This window comes from Daktulosphaira vitifoliae, unplaced genomic scaffold (assembly GCF_025091365.1).
Source record: "Daktulosphaira vitifoliae isolate Bord-2020 unplaced genomic scaffold, ASM2509136v1 Scaffold_1, whole genome shotgun sequence".
NCBI lineage: Eukaryota > Metazoa > Arthropoda > Insecta > Hemiptera > Phylloxeridae > Daktulosphaira > Daktulosphaira vitifoliae.
The window spans coordinates 27,565,688-27,587,281 of record NW_026099572.1 but is presented as its reverse complement, the minus strand read 5'-3'; the positions used below and the strand labels follow the sequence as shown (position 1 = coordinate 27,587,281).

Here is a 21,594-nt window from a genome sequence, read left to right as displayed (position 1 = left end):
GCATTTTTTTTTTTTTTTTTTTTGACTACGTTTAGGTTTAGTAAAGAGGAAGGGACGCGCGAAAAATCACAAGTATCGATGTACCTATGCGGCTCAGTCGACAAACGCACTTGTGTCAGCTATGTTTTTCGATTAAGTCATAATAGCAGTAATTTTCATCATTATTGACATTAATAGCATGAAATTATGTTAACCGATCGCAACCCAAATAACAGTGTTGAACAAATTTCATATCATTAGAAGTGAACGCGCGTTGTAAACCAGGTAATACCTCACGACAAAACGCAATGGGATACTGGCTCTGACGAAAAAAAAAACAGATTTAAAAAAGAAGATCGTCAACTTAATTCATCATGACGGTTAGCTACCAATCGAAAGTAGCATCTTCGAGTCACGCGGGATTCACGAAGTTACTGTTCCTGTGGAGAGGCAGTTTGTACCAAGTCCTCTACAGAGAATTAATTATATTCATGATAGCATTCGGTACCCTCAGCGCCATTTATCGCAATGTTTTCAACGAACGACAAAAAGAGTAAGCTCCATTTTTTATTTACACGTTTAAGTTGATATATATATATATATATATAATGCACATTACGAGTTCATAATGTATTTTAACTCAAAATATATGTACTTTTTGCATACTTAAATATGGTACAGCCTTTGGCTATTTTTAAGAAGTTAATAAATTATTTCGATGTAACTTTTCTAAAGTCTAAATAATGGGTTGGTTGATTGAATAAAATAAAATTTAAACGGACAACTATAAACACCTGAATAATTTGATCGTATAAGTAAATAAACTGTAAAAATGAATCCTGACTTAGGGGCTAAAACAAAAAGCCGAAGTGGTCGATAAAAGAAAATAATTGAAATGCTTTAGCACCTACTTCACTCTGTCACAAATCGTAAACAATTATTTGTTTTATTCTCAAAGAAAAACAATTTTAACAAACAAAATTATTCGGTTTCTATTATATCGCTTTTTTTTCGTTAGAACCGCGTTTCCTTGTTTCGTAGACTGCAAGAGCTTTTAATGAATGATTTTTATGCGACTTGGCAGAGCCCTAAACGAATGCATGTAATAGAAATTCAACTTTATTGTTTAGAGCCATTGAGAACAAACACGTTATCTTCGTCATTGTTTTTACTGCATTTTACACCTTTAGCCTATACAATAACTATCGTGTAATAACTAACTGTTTACCATATGTTTATTTTTATTGAACATTTTGTGTAATATCCAGTTCTTTAATGATCATTGAAATGTTATAACTATTGATGTTTACTAAGAGCTTAATATTCAGAATTATTAACTAGAATTATTAATACTAAAACTACGTACTTTTAGAAAAATAAAACTCAAGAAAACAAACTTGAATTTAAAAAAACGCACATATTAATACAATATTTAGATAATAAAAGTTACTAGCTTGTTTAATTTAAAAAACAAAAATAATAAATTAATATATGTTTTTGTTTACAAGGTTAAATTTAGTTTAAACCAGTGATTTTTAAAAAATTTAGAGAAATTAATTATTTTAATGTCAAATACAAATTTAAAAAATGATTTTTAGCTTCAATGCGAAGCTGAGAAGTTTTTATTTTTTATATTATTTTTTTTATGCCTGTTACCACTTCTCTCAGCTTTCGTCGGACTGATTTCTTTCAACAATACGTCTAAAGAACAAAAATAGTATCTAATTAAAAACATTGCCCATGAAAATTGAAAAAAATTCGCTCAATCAATTTTAAAGGTATAAAATCCCTAAAAAAATGTCGATTTTTAAAATAACTGAATTTTAACTTTTTTTTTAAAACTGTCATTACCTCATTAAAAGTGCAAAATACAAAATGATTTTTTTTTACATAAATGCCTTAGGTATTTTCCTTTCATTTAGTATAAATTTTTTGAAAATTTGACCTTTTATCTGCCCACAGGAAGAGATTCGAAATAGCATGTTTTGCACAAAAATTTAATTTTTTCAACTTAAGTTTTGAAAATGTTTTAGAAATTTTCCCAGCTTCAAACATTTGTATTTTAAAATTTATGTTACTATAAGTTAAAGAAAAAAAATTGTCCCAATAACTTGTCTTGTGTATATAAACGGTGCTCAAATTTAAACAAAAAATATTATTTTGGTGTAAAAAACACTGTTTTTAAGTTGTTATTTTTACTTAAACTTGTTATATATATATTTTTATTATAATTTAATGCTCTCGATGTTTAAATAGATACTACAATTGAAATATTCAGAGCTATATTTTATATAGTTATATCCTATATTATATTATATAATCTACTAATATTCAGAAATATTCAGGTCCTAGTTTCACTATGACTTTGTCCGCTGATGTGCTGTTGAATTTCATTTTCACCTAAATTGATTTAGAAAAAGTTTATTTTGGTCACTATTGATGATTCCTTGTAAACCAGTTTAGATTAAATTATTTTCTGAAAAGTTTTGTATCAAACACTTCAATCTTTAGACAATTTTTTTAGAGTTTTTTTTTTATTGTCACTGAAGTAACGAAATATACAACTACTCTGTAATTTCTCTACAAAATTTACAATATTAAACTATTGAATATCAATTTCATACTAAGATCAATTACTATAATTAAAATTATAAAATACTAAGTATTTATTAATATATTAATCATATAAATCAAATGATTGCTAATCAGGATATAACTAAGGAAATTAGAGTTGTTTTTGGAATAATTCAGATAACATCTATGGTGGCATAGTCCTATCTATGCCACGTATCCACAGTAACACAACCCCACAGTACTACCATTTTAAAAAATTTTTTTTTTTGTTAATGACAGGCTACATAATTTAAAATAAAATAGGTTCTTAAGTCTTTTCAACTGTAAATGTCAGTTGTAACTATTCTGAACAATGTTTACAAGACCAAGTTGTAGGATTCATACAACTAGTCAATGTAACTGTCAACAAGCCAAAATATGCATTTATTTGTAAACAATGTCGACTATTTTCATAAATCATGAAGATATCTTTTTTACATAATCGAAGACTAAGTTTAATAAAAATTAACATAATATATATTATTAATATTTCTAATAAAATCAAAATTTGCAGCATTTACCATGTAAAAACTTTAAAAAAAAATGTAATAACTAATTACATTTATATAGGATTTTGGGTAAATAAACAATTTTATTATAAAGTACTTTGTTTTTTTAGGTAATATAAGACTATACAGTTACATATTTTTACAACAACATCTTACATTACTGGTTCATGATATCTACTACTGAATACATTATTTAAAAATTCAAGGTTTCATGAAGCACCCTATTTTTCTTACACAAAATTTTACCATCTACTAACCTATTTGTATTCAAATTCATAGTTAAAACAATCATTAATTATCTTAACAATAAATCATTGAACATAAAAAGAGTATCTATTCTACATAAGTGAAAGCGTTTCGCTCTCAAATTTAAATTATAATTCTGATTTTTGTTAATTTGCTTCCTACAATGAGATTGTTTTTACTTTGAAATACAGTAAGTTTGAAAACCTTTCGGGATAAAATAAAAAAGGGTTAAGACAAGGTTACATGTAGCACTGCGTGCAAAAACTTTTGAAATATTTTGATAACTGTTTCGTCCCCTTTGACTCCGCTAGTGCTCTATAGTTTATCGCATAAAAATGTTAATTAATTAATTCACTTAAACCAGAACACTTGCTCATCAGCCTGCTGTTTATATGTTTTTGAAACACAATATTATCTAAGTACCGTTATGCAAATATAATCGGTTTTGTCAATTAGGCGTACAAAATTGTTTGTTAGTATCAAAATATTTTACACACATGAGTCACTAACATTAAAATGTGTTCATTTTGCATGCCAATAAATGATATCTATAATTTATGAACTGCATCTCACATGAGAGATAATTCAGAACTTTAGCAAAATTTTGAATTATCCTTCATTTATTATAATATATTTAATATAATATAAAATTTATGAAAATGTTTTTAAAACAATTAAAAAAAAATGCTAATTTAATTACTAAGTATATATACTTATTAATTCAAACAAAGGATAATATTATTATTTAAGGGATTGAAATATTCATTAGTCATGGAAAAAAACAATTATTATTATTTACTACATCATAATTTGTAACTTAATAAGTAATTTAACACTTTGATGCCGAAGGAAGTAAATATTAACAAGAAGAAACTCTTCCTAAAAAATTTCACCACTGTTCATTGGTCACTAATTATTATGTAATGTGGCTGTGGGTGGAAATTTGAGTAAAGAGATAAAATATTTTTTTAACTATTTCCGACAGATTGATTTATACATCTAAAATAATACAATTTGTTTCGACATAAACTAAAATATAATAAAAGAATAGATATTATTACATTAAGCTTGGAACTCTGCCAAATGAACATTATTATCAAAATCGCGAATACATTTAGCTACTGCTGCTGAATGTTTCATCAATTTCAACGGCAATAAATCACAAAAACGCATTGTTCACAACAATGGGGGAGCAACAAGTGTATTATTTTCCTACACGAATCAATTTATTGTTCATATAAATGTAACCCACGCACATCATTTGAGTGCAATTTGTCGAGCTTTCGTCGTTTGATATTCGTTGAACGAACCTAAGAAACTTTTATAGTTTGACATAAATTATGAAAGAAATGACATGAAATAATCATGAGTTTGGGGCACAAAATGAAGGGATAAACCACAACGATAAGAAAATTATCATTTTCGATTGCGTCACTGGTAGTTACTTTGGTTTACCCTTAGCTGTCATTTAAATTTAATTAATAAGTATTGTGTTAAATCTTTGACAGGACGCTTCCTTGATTAAACTAATTATTATGAACTTCCCATCAAAAAATTGATTTATAAATTAACGATTAAGCGGATAAAAATTTATTAGGTTTAAATTTTTTTCTTGGGATAATTATGAAAAATAATCTAATTATGAAACAAATTTAAATGATGACGTATGCTAAGAAACAAAGACTCTCGCTATCTATTTTTGTTTACTACTTTGTTATGACTAGTATGCTTAAAATAAACAATGTAATTTGAATCCATCGTGGTTTTCAGCCATATCACCCTTAGGTGCGGTTCATTATGTTTTCTATAGGTGATTCCATTTATAATCAACAAAATTTTTTGATCTTTGTTGTTTAAATTTGTATGACATTTTTTAAGATTTCTATAGATACAATAAATAATAAATTATATTATAAAATCAAATATTATATATTTTTTGGTCAACGGTCCCATTGAAATCGCTTTGTATATTCAACTCAAAAAAAAGAGCATGGTAATTTTCAAAAAGTCTTTAATTTTTATAAAATTAAGTTAAAGATTTCTGTTGAACTGTTTTTTTTTATCGCGTCTTATTTAATTTTAAATTATATAATATATGAAAACACTCGTGAGAGCTCAAGATTTTCTCAACTTTGAACTTTATTAATAAAAAATTCTTTTAATTAAAAATTAAAAAAAAAATGTCATAAAGTGATATAAACGTAAAAATCAAATTGCATTGTTTCAAAATGGTGTCCTCAATATTAAAGAAAATATATGATTGTAATACTGATTATAACAAACGGGTTTCTATTGTTCTCATTGTTTGACCTGTTCCTTTACTTTTTGAACACTTTGTATATATAAGAAGTGGTATTAAAAGAGAAATACAGCGTACATTCTTATCTAGATATCAACTATAGAATCATATCAAACAGAACAAATTTGTTAAGGGTGCTAAATTAATTTTTCCTCATTCTAAATTGTTTTATATAATAATACATAATAAACACTGCTGTATGTAAGTATACCAGACAAGTTTCAGGCTTTTAAGCTAATCTCTGAATAAGTTATGATTTTTCAAATTTCGTGTAATCACAGAACATCGTTACGTTAGCCAACTATAGAAGTTCAAACTGCTTCATCAAATCACAGATCCTTATATCAAGTAAACTCTAAAGTAATTTTTTAAATTTTTATTCGTCAAAGTCATCAACGTATTTATGTAAATTTGTTAAACATGCCGATTTCCTTACGTTGAATATACAAACCCACTACTTTGGAACCGGTCGATCAAAAAATGTATTTTTTTATTTGCTAATATAATTTAGTCAACAGAAACGTTAAAAAAATGTTGAACCCAATTAAAAGACCCATGGTCAATTACCTTGCTGGTTATACATATATGGGATGACCCCTACTTCAAATATCGCTAAATTAATTATTTTATTTTTATCAGCTTTTAATTTCAGATAATCTTTTAAGTTTTCTCAGGTGTAATTTGTTTAATTTCAAAAGCACTTAAGTTCATATTACTTCAAATCAAGATTCTTCTGCGAAACTTTTATAGCATTTCAAAAATAAGTTTTTCAATATATTTTAAAAACTTAAAGTCGTGGCTTTTGACTCTAGACGATTCATATTACCCAAAAACATCTGTTCATCGATCAAAAACATGTAACATTTATTATTTTAAACACGAGTAAAACTTTTCATACAAAAAGTAGAAATTTAATTTTAGTTTAGGCTCCTAGGAGTACTTAGCTTGCAAAATTCGTTCATCAGTTAAATAAACTTGAGTTTGTTCGTCTATCTCAACTGAAATATAATTTAATACTTTACACACAATATACAGATACACGTCAGTATATTAAATTATAAAGGCAACTAAAGGATAATGAACGACGCGCTTGTTACATGCAGTTCGCAGACATCAAAACCGTATGGCGGTTTTTGCTTTGATCTAACAATAACAAAAGCCTGTACAAAATTTGCCATCGACGTAAAAGAATCTGTCGGTTAATATGCTGACGAGCGAAATTTAAACCAAATTGACTCTACGTCGATGGTAATTGTAAAAAATGTCCCTTGTCATCTAAGTTCTTCGAAAGCTACGTGCATTTATTTAAAGTTTGCTGACGTTTAGGGTGTATTGTTTTCTTTTTTATGGTTGGATTACGCGTACAGGCTGAAATCCGACTACATTTGCATTCTCAAATGTCTCCCATTGAAATCTCTGTACGGTCGTCATTAGAATAATATTGGATTTTAGTGACACCAATAACCATCAAAAAAACAACAATTTGAATCGACGTTCGCATCGGATCGGCTTTGAACGCATTGCTCACCACTCTTGACGCTCTGTTTTTGACAAACACGAAATCGCATTAGTTACTCTAACTTAGTTTGATCCGTGACTGATTACTATAGATGATTTTCGGACGTGTTCTTTTGTTCAATACTGGGCAAGTCTAGTTTTCCACAATTAGCTAGTATCTACTAACCATTGTAATTTTTGTCACAGAATTGATCTTCACTCGGTTCTACGATTATCAAATTTTGTTTTTTCTTTATACAAACAACTATTTAGCAAACTGACGTCGGTTTCTTACATACATTACATTTTCAAATCGAAATTCTGAAATTTTACCATAATTTTTCAAAGTTGCATTGTAAACTCCATGGTACTTTAACATATAAACTCGAAGCACTATAATAATATTCGTTCCGCAAAGCAAAACATAACTATTTGTCGACCGTCAAATATTTAACAGTTACAAAAGATATAAATGAAACATTTTTTCACTCATAACTGTATTTTCTTTTTTATGTATAATTATTACATACATTCTAGTATTTAACTTAAAAATCAACCAAAAATAATCTATTAAAGTGAAAATACGCATATCGTTAATTCATCAATTAAAATAAATATTCAATTAGAGTTATTTGCCTACAACCATATTGCTATGTTAAGATACTTTCAATAATATTTTTTGACTATTTTATAAATATTAAATGCGTTCTATTTCCTACGAGATGTAAAAACTGGATATCACTTTGCCTTTAGTGAACTTGGGCACCGACAATAAATGTAACGTTCCATGCAAATCGTATTTGGAAATCCAGTTTTAACGGTATATATAAGACATGTATGTTCTTTAAACATATTGTGTCAATACGGCTTAATTTTTCATAGCCAAACTCTCTTGTTATTTTAATCCAGATAACGTCGAATAAATATAGTTTTGTTGATTTATTATAAATTTATTAACATATTAATTAAATACTCCATGATAAACACGTAAGAGAATTGAATTAAAAATAACTATTACATTTTTTTACTTAAACATCCATAATTTCATGTTACAATTAATAACATAAAATATTTGTATTAATTTTTTTTTTTTTTTTTATAGCTTACAATACATAATATTATTATAGCTCGACAATTATCATTTATTACTGTTATTATTTTTAAATATCAGTATGTAGAAATGGTGCAACAAGTTTTAAGGGTATATGAGACACTGGTGTACAAGGACTTCTTAAGTATTTATAAAATAAAATATCTCATCGGTAAATATTTCAAAAGGAAATGAGGATAAGATGCTTATAACAGCTAAATAAGTAATGAAGCCGCAAGAAAATATCAAAAAAAGAGATAAAGAGACAGTTAATCGCGTTAGAGAGTGATTTTATAAAGGTAGATACGAACTAAATGAATCAATATATGAAACAAAGAATTTTGAAAACGAAGAGATTTAATTCAAAGTCTAAAATATTTATATTGGAGTCAGTTATCAATAACTAAAATATTACTATACAACTAAAAATTTATATACATATAATTTCTTTTTTAGTACAATGTAATAACTATAGATTTTTTTTTCAGATTAAAATATTACCTGTTACTTGTAGATGATACATTAAAATAACTATATGTTAAAAAAACTTTAGATAAATGTGTCAAAATTAAACTTTATTAATGAGACATCGTTTTAAGAAAATCGCTTTACTAATTTTAATAAAATCCTACAAATTAATTAAGTGTACGTCATTATGGATTTCATATATTTTCAAATAGTCATTTTTTAGTATATTTTTTAAACTAGCTTGAGATTGTTTACTTTATTTAATTTAATTTTATAACCCTTATCCGTCCGATAGACTGAAACAAAAACTATATTTTTTGAAATGAAAAGGTTATATGAGTTCAGATTCGTTGCATTAGCCATAAATAAAATACTCCTACTGATTATTTTTACATGATAACTTGTTAAAGAAAACATGTTTTATTGACCTGGAGCTGTTATTTCATCACGATGTTATAAAATTTTATGTCTACTTAATCATTACATTAAAATACATTTGTATTCATAATTTTCCTCTGAAATGATCATAATATATCCAGGTTAAGTTTTACATTTATATTTAACAAAAATTTAAATATTTACTTAAAAATTAATTTTTTACATACAGTTACATATAACTATGACAAAAACGTATTCATTTTTCACAATTTTACTAGAAAAAAAGTTAGTAAAATCATACCGATATTCATTTATTAAAAAGTTTAAAAGAAAAAGCAATTTAATTATTAATATTAATAGAAAATTTAAGTAGCTGTAACTCGACTAATTCCGCTTAAAATGTACAAAAATAACAACTTTTAAAAAGCTTTGAGAGCATTTGACAATTTTTTTTTACTGAAAACTAAATAATGACGCGAACACATATTCTTAGTAATCTTTGATTTTTCTTAATTTTTGTAACACAAAGAAATCTTAAAGAATAGAGAACTAAAAAAAAGGAACTCAAGGTTAATGTCAAATACTTATGAAACCCTTAAATTGGACAGATTGCTGCATTGAAGTTCAAATTGAATATAACGTTATTTATAATATCATTTACCATTTATATATTTAGAACTTATATTATATTTCACAATAATTAAATACATTTATTTAAAGTATAAATTTTATAACAAATATATTATTTAACTTTTAAACAAATTTTAATTATCCTAAAGATACTTAAGAGTATTAAATACTGTTAATAAACTCTGAACTTGAAAATTTTCCTTCTTCAATAACTACAAAGAAATATTTTTAATGCATTGTAAATTACGAAAATATCTTTATAATGCTACTAAAACTCAACTATAAACTTAGATTGACTTTTATGATGTAGTCTTATAAAAATATAAAATTACCTGTTATACCTAAAATGAAAAGTTTTTAAATTAATATTTTTGAAAAACATGAAAACGTACTTAAAACCACATTTATATGAGTATATATATGTGTTACGAGTATTATGATAAAACAATTTTAAATATACTCCAAAAGTACGACGAAATACCTTTTAAGGCAATGAAAAGGATATTGGACAACTATTGTTATTTAACATATACGATACCGTTGTTGAAATAATAAAATTTTATTGATTATTGTTTTACTCTATTAGTAAAAATGTCGGTAATAATTTTTAAAATATTTATCTATAATTTTAGGGTAAAAACATGCAATTATTTGAAAATTTAACTAAAAAGCATCAATAATATTCTTAATATTTTATGATTAACATTTTTTATAATCATCAATTTTAAATTATAATATTATTGTTGTGGCAGATTTATAAATTACATTTTATTTTTCGTTTAAAATAAAGCATAAACTGGTGAAAATGTATTTATCACCATCGTTTAAGATTATTCTTCGAATCAAAATCATTTCATTAAAACATAATTTATCATAACATGTTCATCAGTTTTTGAATAAGTAATGGCAATTGCTTTGAAATAAATAAGTAATCAACAAAATTAAGTTGTTTGTTGTTTCATTTTAAAATTATTTTGCTTATCCCAAACAGTGTACAGATTATAAAAGAGCTAATGACAATGTAAATTATAACTGTTGTTGTTCACTCTGTAAATCCCATTAAAAATTGCGAGCGAAAACGCTCGTTTTTTTTTTAGTTGTGTAAATATGATGTGTTATTTGTTAATTAAATGTTAATTAAACCGAAACCCTATCGCGGAAATTAAGCTACAGATGTCTGTTTTTAATTGCTATGTGCCTATATTCAACGTTATTAAACTTCAATGTTGCGCGTGGGTAAATAATGAACCTTTTTAAAACAAATGGTCAAGTAATATCCTAAAATACATCAAATCATTTGGAGGGTAACTTTATGGACACGGTGAATAGTTCATTGAATTTATAAATGAGCTTTTCGGTCGTTTATTGGACGAGGTCAACGTAGGAGAATATTAATCGTTTGCACAACTCTGCTGAGATGTGTTTTCTTACGTTAACGTTAATAACTATCGTTAGTGCAGGAAAACCTTGCTAAATTGAAAACAAAAACACACTGAAGAGACCTTAAACGACACATTACTTCAGATCAGTTTTTCTTTCTAACAATCACATTCATTCACGATAGCTGATCATTATCAATGTTACTTTTAAATTAATTAGTTGGTCATTTGCAGGGATTTTGAAAGAATGGTCTCGTACTGCGACGCCTTCATTACTCAACTGCCACTGTCGTTCATTTTAGGGTTTTATGTTACCTACGTGGCGAAAAGATGGTGGAAACAATATTTGGCGATACCATGGCCCGACAAGTAGGTACCGCCTACTAGTAAAACAAAAGGGTCGTCACGCTAAAATTAATATAAAACTTAATTTGTCTTAGAGCAATGCACATCATATCATTATATATTGATGGCAATGACGAACAAGGGCGGTTGATACGAAGGTCTCTAATGAGATACCTGATACTAACCCTAATAATGGTGTTACGTTCCATCAGTTCATCGGTTAAAAAGCGTTTCCCCACCCTGGATCATGTCGTTGAATCGGGTAAAATTTAAAAAAAATCCGATGCATAATAGTATGAAATAACTATAACATTACTTGATGAATTTTTTCGTAGGTTTCATGACCGAAGATGAAATGGAAATATTCCAGTCGCTTCCACACATAGAGTTCAACACCTATTGGATACCTTGTACATGGTTCACGCATTTACTGAAAGAAGCGAGAAAAGCTAACAGAATTGACGACCCACAAGGAATGAAACTTATAATGGAGGTAAATCAAGCCTACACATTACGCCTAAATATTATTTTGAAAAATAATACACAAATTGAGAATGACTGGCAATCCCATTAACTGGCATTACAATAAACGCCATAAACTCCATAAATCCCATTACTTTTTTTATTAGTACGTTTCATTTTACCAGGATATGCTTCTAAAATATATTATTTACAATTTACATTCACCTGTCAAACATTAGCTAACTGAGTAATATTTTAGAGTTTTTCAGCAATAGTAATAAACCATACAAAAATATACTGAAGTATGTAAAACATAAAATATTTCAAATGTTTCTTATAAACACATGATTTTTTTATACTGGAATATATTTTTTCAATAAATTTTTCAGTGTACCCCTTACGGAGGGTTAATATAAAAATATCGCTCAAAACGTGTGTCAGTCAGTGGACGATAATCAAATTTAAGATATCTAAATGTAACGGAATAAGAAAACATGACTTTTAAGCAAAGTTTTTTTTTATTTGTATAATATTTATGATCAAACCATTTACTAATAAATAGAAGGGAGTACAATATAATAGCGATTAACCGAAATATATTTGACATTAGACGAATAAATCCTTTCAAAAGGATATTTAAATTTTTAAAGGTAAATATCCGAAAGATAAATAACTCCATGATTAATTATCCAGAGGTAACTTCATTTATGCATTGCGTTTATTTAATAAAAACATGGAGACTTAAGGATTTATTTACCTAATTTATTTTCATTATAAATATGAGCACTGTGTAATTTTACAATTAAATAACAATAGATTTTATTTTATAAAAAACTGAACCCGTTTACAAAAGTGAAAAGTTTTTAAAAGTATCTTAAATCAACATTTTCTTTATATAAAACAATATTTCAACCGTAAAGTTTTATGTACGATAAATAATTTATAAGTCGCGATTATAAATAATAATAGTCATAAAAAATTGTTTTAGAATTCAAGCTTATATAAAAAGATTCATCGTACAATTTACTTCACCTAGTTTAAAATATTTTATGCATTACAAGAAAAATAAATGTAAGATTTTTTCATAAGTCTTTAAATGCATTCTTGGTCATAAATTTAGAATAATAGTTAAGTCAAAACAACAGAGGTTATTTTTTTATTTGCTTTTCGTTGATGAAGCTGTCAACGACATGTTAAAATAAAAGATTCTAAAGTATTTTTTTTTTTTTTAATATCCGTTTAACTTTAAAAGATAATGAAAAAATGTTTTATTCAAATTCGTTCATAGCTAATGAAATGTTTTTTTCGTAAACTTTTCATTTTTTATTGAAAAGACGTACAATACAAATGCTAAACCAAACATAAGTTTAGAAAAGGGTCAAAGAGATGTTCCCTCTTTTATTTGTTTTTTAAGTTAAGAAAATAAAAATCATTCCAACCCTCATACTTTAATGGTCAAGTTTAAATTAAAAAAAATCTTTCTCGCAGAAATGAATTTTTCTTCAAAATAAAACATTCAAAAATGAAGTATGTCTATACAAAACACCTTAATGTAAAGCAGTCCTTTTATTTAAATAATAAAGTTTGTCAATAAAACTAGATATTTATTCATACATACATTTAAATTATCCATACTTGTTTTAATTTTCTTTGTTTTTAATCGAAAATATACTTTAAAATATTTTAGAATATTAACAGTAACTTCATCTAAGTATCATCAACACATTTTTTTAAACAATTATATAACTTAAATTACAATTTTATAATTAATATTATAATGATTCAAAAATTACTTATAGTAAAATAGCTTTAAGAAAAAGTCTTAGTCTTATTATAAAATATTCTACATTATCAACTCTTCTGTAGTTTTAGTTGGTTAGTTCTCATTTGTTTGAGTTGGCCTTTGCTTAAAAAGTGTATAAAATAAAATGAGTCTTTTTTTATTCTTGTTGATATAATTTTTTTTAGATTATAACCTACTAAAATGTGTAATAATACTAAATCACATCGTAATCATAAGTTTTGTAGTAATTCCTTTTCGACTTAATTGATACAACACATGTATTATATCAAACAAACTTCTCGTATTTAGATTTTCCAATACGAGACTTGTGACTTAATATTTATGTTGACGTTGTTCGTGTAAACTGATACTTCAGTAAAAAAGAAACATTAAACAGCTTTTAGGTTTCTAATATGACTATTTTATTATATATTTTATCATTGCAGGAATTCAATGATTTTAGATCAAAATGCGGTCTTCTATGGAGCTATGATTGGATTAGTATACCATTGGCCTACACTCAGGTATATAATAAATTATATTGTAAACATTATTTTTTATTTCGCACATTTTGTAACTAGATTAATATACAATTTTTTTTGCCCAGGTCGTCACAATAGCAACATATTCTTTTTACTTGGCCGCAATAGTGGGAAGACAATATGTGAAAGGGTCCGACAGTCAATTACAAACCGAATTAGACGTTTATGTTCCCGTTTTTACTATAGTTGAGCTTTTGTTTTTCTTGGGATTATTAAAAGTAATCAATTTTATTCTTAATTTACAAAAATTCTTAGATAATATATTATATTAATATTGATATTAAACACTTCCAATAAATATCAAAAAATAACACTATGTAGATTTCACTAAGTATGTGCTTTTAGTATATGAAGTATTCAGCACATTATCGAATCAAAAAATGTTATGTGATTTGTAAAAGAACTTGAACACTGGCATACATTTTTCGACCGTGTCCAACACTTGTATAGAATACCTGAATAGACGTGCACAGGTTTCCCTACTCTACGGGTAGAATAAGTTTTGTCGAATCGTTATGAATCAACACAAACGTTTGAATGCAAAGGTTGTATTGTACATGCACTATCTCATTCCTGTGGGGTTCCTTTAAGAAATCCTATTAATCATAATATTATTAAAAGAACAATCATTTTTGCAAGATGCCTTTATTAAGACGATCATAAGATTTATAATAAACTTAATCATTTGAATTCCAAGGCAAATAATTACACTTTTTTTAAATATTACATTTGTGAACAGAGTAAGGTAAATTGTTCAATTGTAATGTGTTATTTGCATTGGTAGTACAATATTGAACTTCGACTGCTATCGTGAATTGTCAATTTATATTGATCTGCATGAAATATAAAACAGTTTTTGATAATAACTTAATACTTTATGAAGGTTTCATTAAAAACCCAATAACTATTACGATTATTTTTTCAATATCACTAGAGCAAAGGTATTGCTATAAAATTATAGTAAATAATCTTGTAGTAATTAGTAAACTTAACAACGTTAGTTATTCGATACTCAAAAACAAGCGAATGCATAATTTACACTAGTTACAATAATTTTATTGAAGTAGTTACATGTCTAAAATGTTAGTAACTTTAATAAAAGTATCGCATCAATTTATAATTAATAAAAATATTAACATAATTTTGTTGAGAAAACTATAGAAATTGTTTAATTTCTAAATAAAAACATTATAATATTAACTTATAGGTGGCTGAACAACTAATTAATCCATTTGGTGATGACGAGGAAGATTTCGAATTAAATTGGATTATTGATAGACATACAAAGGTAAAAATTGAACTACTAATATAATATATTATTATATTATCATATAGTTACATATGAATATATTTTCAGGTTGCGTTCTTGGCAGTTGACTTTCTTACTAGACTAACCCCGCCATTAGTCAAGGACATTTATTTTGATGAATTTGACTTAACTTTGCCATATACTAGTGCATCTGCTCCTTATAAAATAAAAACGCATAGAGGATCAGTTCATGACATGGCGTAATTTTACTTCTAATCAATTTAATTTAACCAATTTGATATATACTTTATAATGGTGAATCGTTTATTTTAGGGTACCTGAAGATCAGCAGATGATGTATTTACCTGAAATAATGGAAGAAGACAAAGACCCAGACCAATTAAGAAGTCGAGGACCATCTATTAGGTCAAATAAAAGTGATAGCAAATTCAATTTACAAAACGAAAAAACTAATGAAGCTTTTGATATAATGCAGTAAGTGTACAAGCACAATTCTATGGATTTTATTTACTAATTAGAGGGAAGGATTAACATTTCCATTTTACAACAAATTGAGGCTACATTAATATTAAAAACAACAGAAATAATATTAATTCTAAGAAATTCAATGGTTAATTTATAAAAGGAAATATTTTTTTATAAGGGGAAAAATTCCATTAATTTTAATATTGATAATTACTTGACTCTCATTGAACCCACATAAATATAAGACATTTTCTTAAACTGTCTAAAATTTAAAAGTTAATTTTATATTCCTTTGTTTCTTTACTATTTTGACATTTATTGCGCTCCAAATTTCTAGACTGACCAAACAAACTTCATTTTATATTTTAAATTACTTTTAAGCAATAATCAGAACGAAATTTTAGGTCTTAAAAAAAAATTAATTTATATATATATGTATTTTCTATAAAATAATTCTTTAAAGTATATACACAGTAATTAAAATCTAGCAAGATTCTCATTTTCTCAAAATCTATTGTCAATTTTAATTTTTGTAAAGGGGAAAAATATAGGTTCAAATACTTTACAATAATATGTAGTTAAATAATTTTTTTTCTTCCCTTCAGGAATAAAAATCCTTAATTATAACTTTCTTTTATGACAACCCCTTTTTTTAACTTAATAATTTTTTTATACGATTAACCATTTGCGACTTAAAATTATTTTAAAACTTTGATTTCAAGTAAAAATATATATCAATGATTTAGTTTTATAATAATGTAGACAGCAATAATCTGTTCTGATAGCCAATAAATTATTTATTATAGTATTAATTAAAAAAACTTTTGTTATCTTATAAGCTATTCCGCAATCTTAATTTTCATATTTTAGTCAATAAAAATTGGTTTATGTGATCGCATAAAAAAATGAAGACTGCTATATTTGAAACAATGAAAAAACAATATAATTTTGGACTAAAATCACTTAACTTTAACATGTTGCTATATTTTTATTATTCGTATAGCAAGGGTAGAAAACAGTACATTAGGAAAAAAGGTAGATAATAATAATAATTAAGAAAAATTTATTAGACTGTTTCTGTAAAACAATAAAAATAAAATTATTAATCAATAGACAATAGGTATCAATAAACAATAGGTTAATCAATAAGTAACTAAAATAAGGGCAACGTAGAACATGTTGTAACAAATGATTAGTTGATCAAATAAAAAATTTAAGAACATTATTTTTTATAATTTTTTTCTTCCATCATATTATCAAGTTTAAAATGGATTTTCTCATTTAAGAAAATTAAAATTAAAGATTTTTAATCCTTCAGAGATAAAAGTAATTTTTTATTATCACATTTAATAAACCAAACAATTTTTCTCCATAAAAAAATTTTAAATTTTCAATAATTTTTGAGGAAAAATGTGTCTTATACACCTACGCGCGTACTTAAACCAAGTTCTCTTCTGATATGCTAAATATCATTAGGGCCCACTTAGTACCAAAGTATGTCAAAGAATTCCATGTATACCTATAATATCAACCAAGCTAACCTACCTCTACTTATTACATCTAATGATGTAAACATCAGTAATTGATTTATATATAATTTTTATTGTTATCTTTCTTCGTTATTTACAATAAATTACCAAATATATATTTTTAGGTTAATTTAAGTTAAAATATTTGGTCATTGAAATTTTTAAATTTTTTTTTTCACAAAAAAAAATTCAAGTTAGAAAAATAAAACATTAGTCAAAAATTAAAAAAAATGAACCTAAAAATTAGCCTTTAATTTCTATGTGTCAAACAACCACATTACCCAATCTCATGGCCTTCTAGTGTTTATACACTCAGTAATAGTTCACAAAGTTATATGTACACTGAATGCACATCTACTTTCAATATGGATTAAATAAACGTCTAAAAAGGTATTCAATACTGTAACGATTATAATTAATAATTCTACATATAATATATTCAATATCATGGCGTATGTAGAATTTATATCGGCTATTTTAATAAAATTAATTTATATGTTCGACTAGGTTTATTTTATGCGAATTTTTGTAGCGTACTAAATATTATATTATTACTTATACACAACATATATACAAAAAAGAATCATATTATTCATAAACAACTGTTTAGATGTAACAGGTGGCAAGTGTCAAACATAAATCATTAGAGTACATTCTTCATGTCATCCGTTAACACATAAAGTTCGATAAAATATTAACATATTAATAGTAATTACTATGAAACAGTAAGGGGAAAATCAAAATGATGACTTTTTATTAAATTAGTTGCGTATTTTTATGAGCTATGTGCTAATGATTTATGTTAATTATTAACTGGGAAACTTTTTTTTTAAGGAACAATTGAGATACTAAAAAATTATTTTAGCAAAAATTTTTCAAACTAAAATTTTATTATTATTACAGACATTTACCTAACGAGTTAAATTTCTACATATTTTAGATTTAATAAAAATAGTAATTTATTTTACAAACAACATTCTCCTTTATTTTAGATTATTATTATTAGTTTTTATTTGTTTTAGATGTACAACATTAAATAAATAAATACAAATTAAATTTGTTGATAATTATTATTAAGAATAATAATACATTTTATGAAATTATCGTTTCGCAAGTTCTTTTCATCTTTTTTCCTTAAATGTTTGCCTATTATTTAATTTTTTTCATAGACAAATTTAGGAATTTATTAAAGGAAAATAAATCTTTAGTTAGTTTCCATACGTTATGTGTGATGATTTATACTTTCTATTAATATATATGTATACACAATATATAACAACAACTTTTCTTTTATGAAATCAAAATTTAATGAATAAAATGTAAATCCTTGAAAATCGCCTTTGACTTATTGATTTATTTGATACCAAAATCTAAAAAGGTAAACATTGAAATAACCACAGATTTACTATGCGTCACTAAGTCTTATTTTGGCATAGCGCTTAAAACAGTTAAATGTTGATATGTCAACAAAATTAAGTTCAGTAAAGTTTGGGGTAGCGGAATTTCTACACGCAATGAAGAAAATCAAATATAGCCTAAAAAGATAAATACAGTATAGATCTTTACTCTATTTTAAGTGTTCTTAACTGCTCATCAAAGCAAATTCAAAGAAAACATTGTTTTTTTTTTAACATTTATTTTTTTGTTTCCTTCAATATGTACTGCTGATATTTAACAGGAAAAATTGAGTATCTAATTAAACTTTTGAACATTTATCCTTACCAAAACTAGACGACTCCTAACAGAAAATAGTTCTGATACTACAAGGAATAAAATATAATTCTTAGAAATATATATTTATTTAAGAATTCATGACTTTGAACAGTTAACGGTTTATAAAAATAATGTTTTTAAGCCAATTTGTGTTTATATCAATTACCTCAACATAAATTTTATACTTAGTTAATTTAACATTAAATAAAAGGAAACCCATTAAGAATAATCCTGAATACATTTTTTTAAGTAAGAAAAACAACACTTTTTTACTATGTAGAAGCTTGTGTAAGATATTCCAACCATCTATGTGTTTTTTAAACATCAAATTAAGAATAGTTTTTAGCCTTTGAAATATATAATTTTTTTTATTGAGAATAGTTAGAATTTAGTACGTTCTCGTTTTTAGTTTTAAAAACATATTACATTATACATTTATACATTTTCAAAAGAATATTTAATCTTTAAAAACATTGCAGAATATTGTTGTTAAATATAAAATTAATTAATACTTATTATTATGTTCAAAAATGAGATTATTACAAATAAATAAAGTGTTCAGTAAATAAGGATACAGGTTTCTGTTGTTCTCGACGTTTTGTAACAATTAACATATTTCCTTACTTACTGAACATTCTGTATTTAAGCGTCCTTAATATCAAAAAAGGATATATTTTAAGGGGTTTTCTGAGGTTTCACCGTGAGATACAAAGATTATCTTTATTTTGTAACGCAAGATGAATTACACTAACATGTCTGATTCGGACTTACAGCTAATAAATCAAACAGATTGCCCACTCTAATTTGTGCTCAGAAAGGATTATTTAAAATCCATACAATACTGTAAATTATGGGATATTCAAGTAACTGGTGTAGATTAATACAACTAACCGTTCTTATTATTGAGACTTGATCAATATTAATTTTGCAGTTTTTAAAAATAATTGCCCGTGTTTATGGATTGCAGAAAATTAAATTATTTGAAAACCTTATGTTTCAAACTAAAAGCTAAAAAATGAAGATTATACATTGTGACTTATAACTTAGTTTTATTTATATTTTACTAGCGCAATTAAATGGTGAAACTTACCGATATTAAACAAACATTTTTTTTTTAAAAAAAATATTTTTGTGATAGCCAATATGTGAAATGGAAATTGTACAAGCTAATTATATTTTTCAAATAAGAAATAATTCGCTTAACAGTCTATACATGTTTTATCAATAATATTTTCATCAATTTTATTTATTTTTTTAATAGTGTACAGCCAAGACGTCATTCGAGTATCAAAGGACTAAACGGAGTTTATGTAAACAGGGACTCGTTCACCAACCGATCGAAGAGGACATTTCGACCATTAATCAAACGCAAAAGCTGTGACGCTAACACTGGTTACAATCAACCCGTGATACTCATGTCCGTAACGCGAAGACTAAGTAGCACTAATTCAGTGAAATGGAATTCGTTCAAGTCGAAGACTACAACAATCGAAGACGGTCGTACGGATTCCATCGACCCTTTGTCTTATACTCTAACGTTACCTACTCCAAATGACCAACAGCAAATTAAAAGACAACGACTACCCTCATCCGTCACAACTACAGTCATTGAAAAAGCCGTAAATGTGGATGTCGCTCGATTAGATCCGTCTAATTCCCAGATAGGTAATGAAGGATATGATAATGCTGCGTTAAATCGCGACGAACAACTATGACGCGTCTAAGTCAGTTACACAAAACATCTAATAAAATAAAAATTGTTTGTATGTTTAACACATTTAATTGAAACTGCTTTAAATAATGTACATATGTATGTACTTGTAAAAAATTGTAAATAAGTGTTATAAATTATACTTGTTAGTTAACAATAATTATAGCTTAACATTTAACAACTAGAAATTTTGATATAATACTTCTTAAAAATAAGATACTTTTTTACTTTATAAGGAAGAAACATGTTTTGTACGAATACTTTGAAATGTGATTTTGTAATTTACCTAAGTTGTTATTAGATTTACAGTGACAGGTTAATAAAATGACAATTTAAAATATATTTTTACTATTTAAAAATATTAGTTTAAGTTAAAACACTATTTATCCTAAAGTCGATCTATGGTTTGGTTAAATTAAGCATTTTGTGCACTTAAATTTTATTAGTGATAGGAAATATCGAATAGTAACTATCAAACTATTCAATAGTCATTAAAAAAATATTCAAATAGTAAAAATATTCGATAGTTACACAATATATTCGAATAGTTTATGCTAGAAATAAACTATTCGGTTGTATAAACACATTTCGAATAGTTATTCGATAGTTTAAAATATTTGAAAATGCCAATCACTACTTAAAATACATAATGAAACAAAAGTAATAGTAGCAACACACGAGTTTAA

At 25.8% G+C, this 21,594-nt stretch overlaps 1 protein-coding gene across 1 annotated transcript; it reads left to right on the top strand.

Moving 5' to 3' along the window:
* The first annotated feature begins 47 nt into the window (after window positions 1–47).
* LOC126910562 (bestrophin-4-like) lies at window positions 48–21,396 on the top strand. The gene is made up of 10 exons (XM_050693217.1): window positions 48–532; window positions 11,323–11,457; window positions 11,529–11,695; window positions 11,769–11,926; window positions 14,125–14,202; window positions 14,286–14,438; window positions 15,428–15,508; window positions 15,578–15,729; window positions 15,803–15,964; window positions 20,459–21,396. The coding sequence occupies exons 1-10, from the start codon at window positions 354–356 to the stop codon at window positions 20,910–20,912; spliced, it is 1,719 nt and encodes a 572-aa protein (XP_050549174.1). The 5' UTR covers window positions 48–353; the 3' UTR covers window positions 20,913–21,396.
* The last annotated feature ends 198 nt before the right edge of the window (window positions 21,397–21,594 follow it).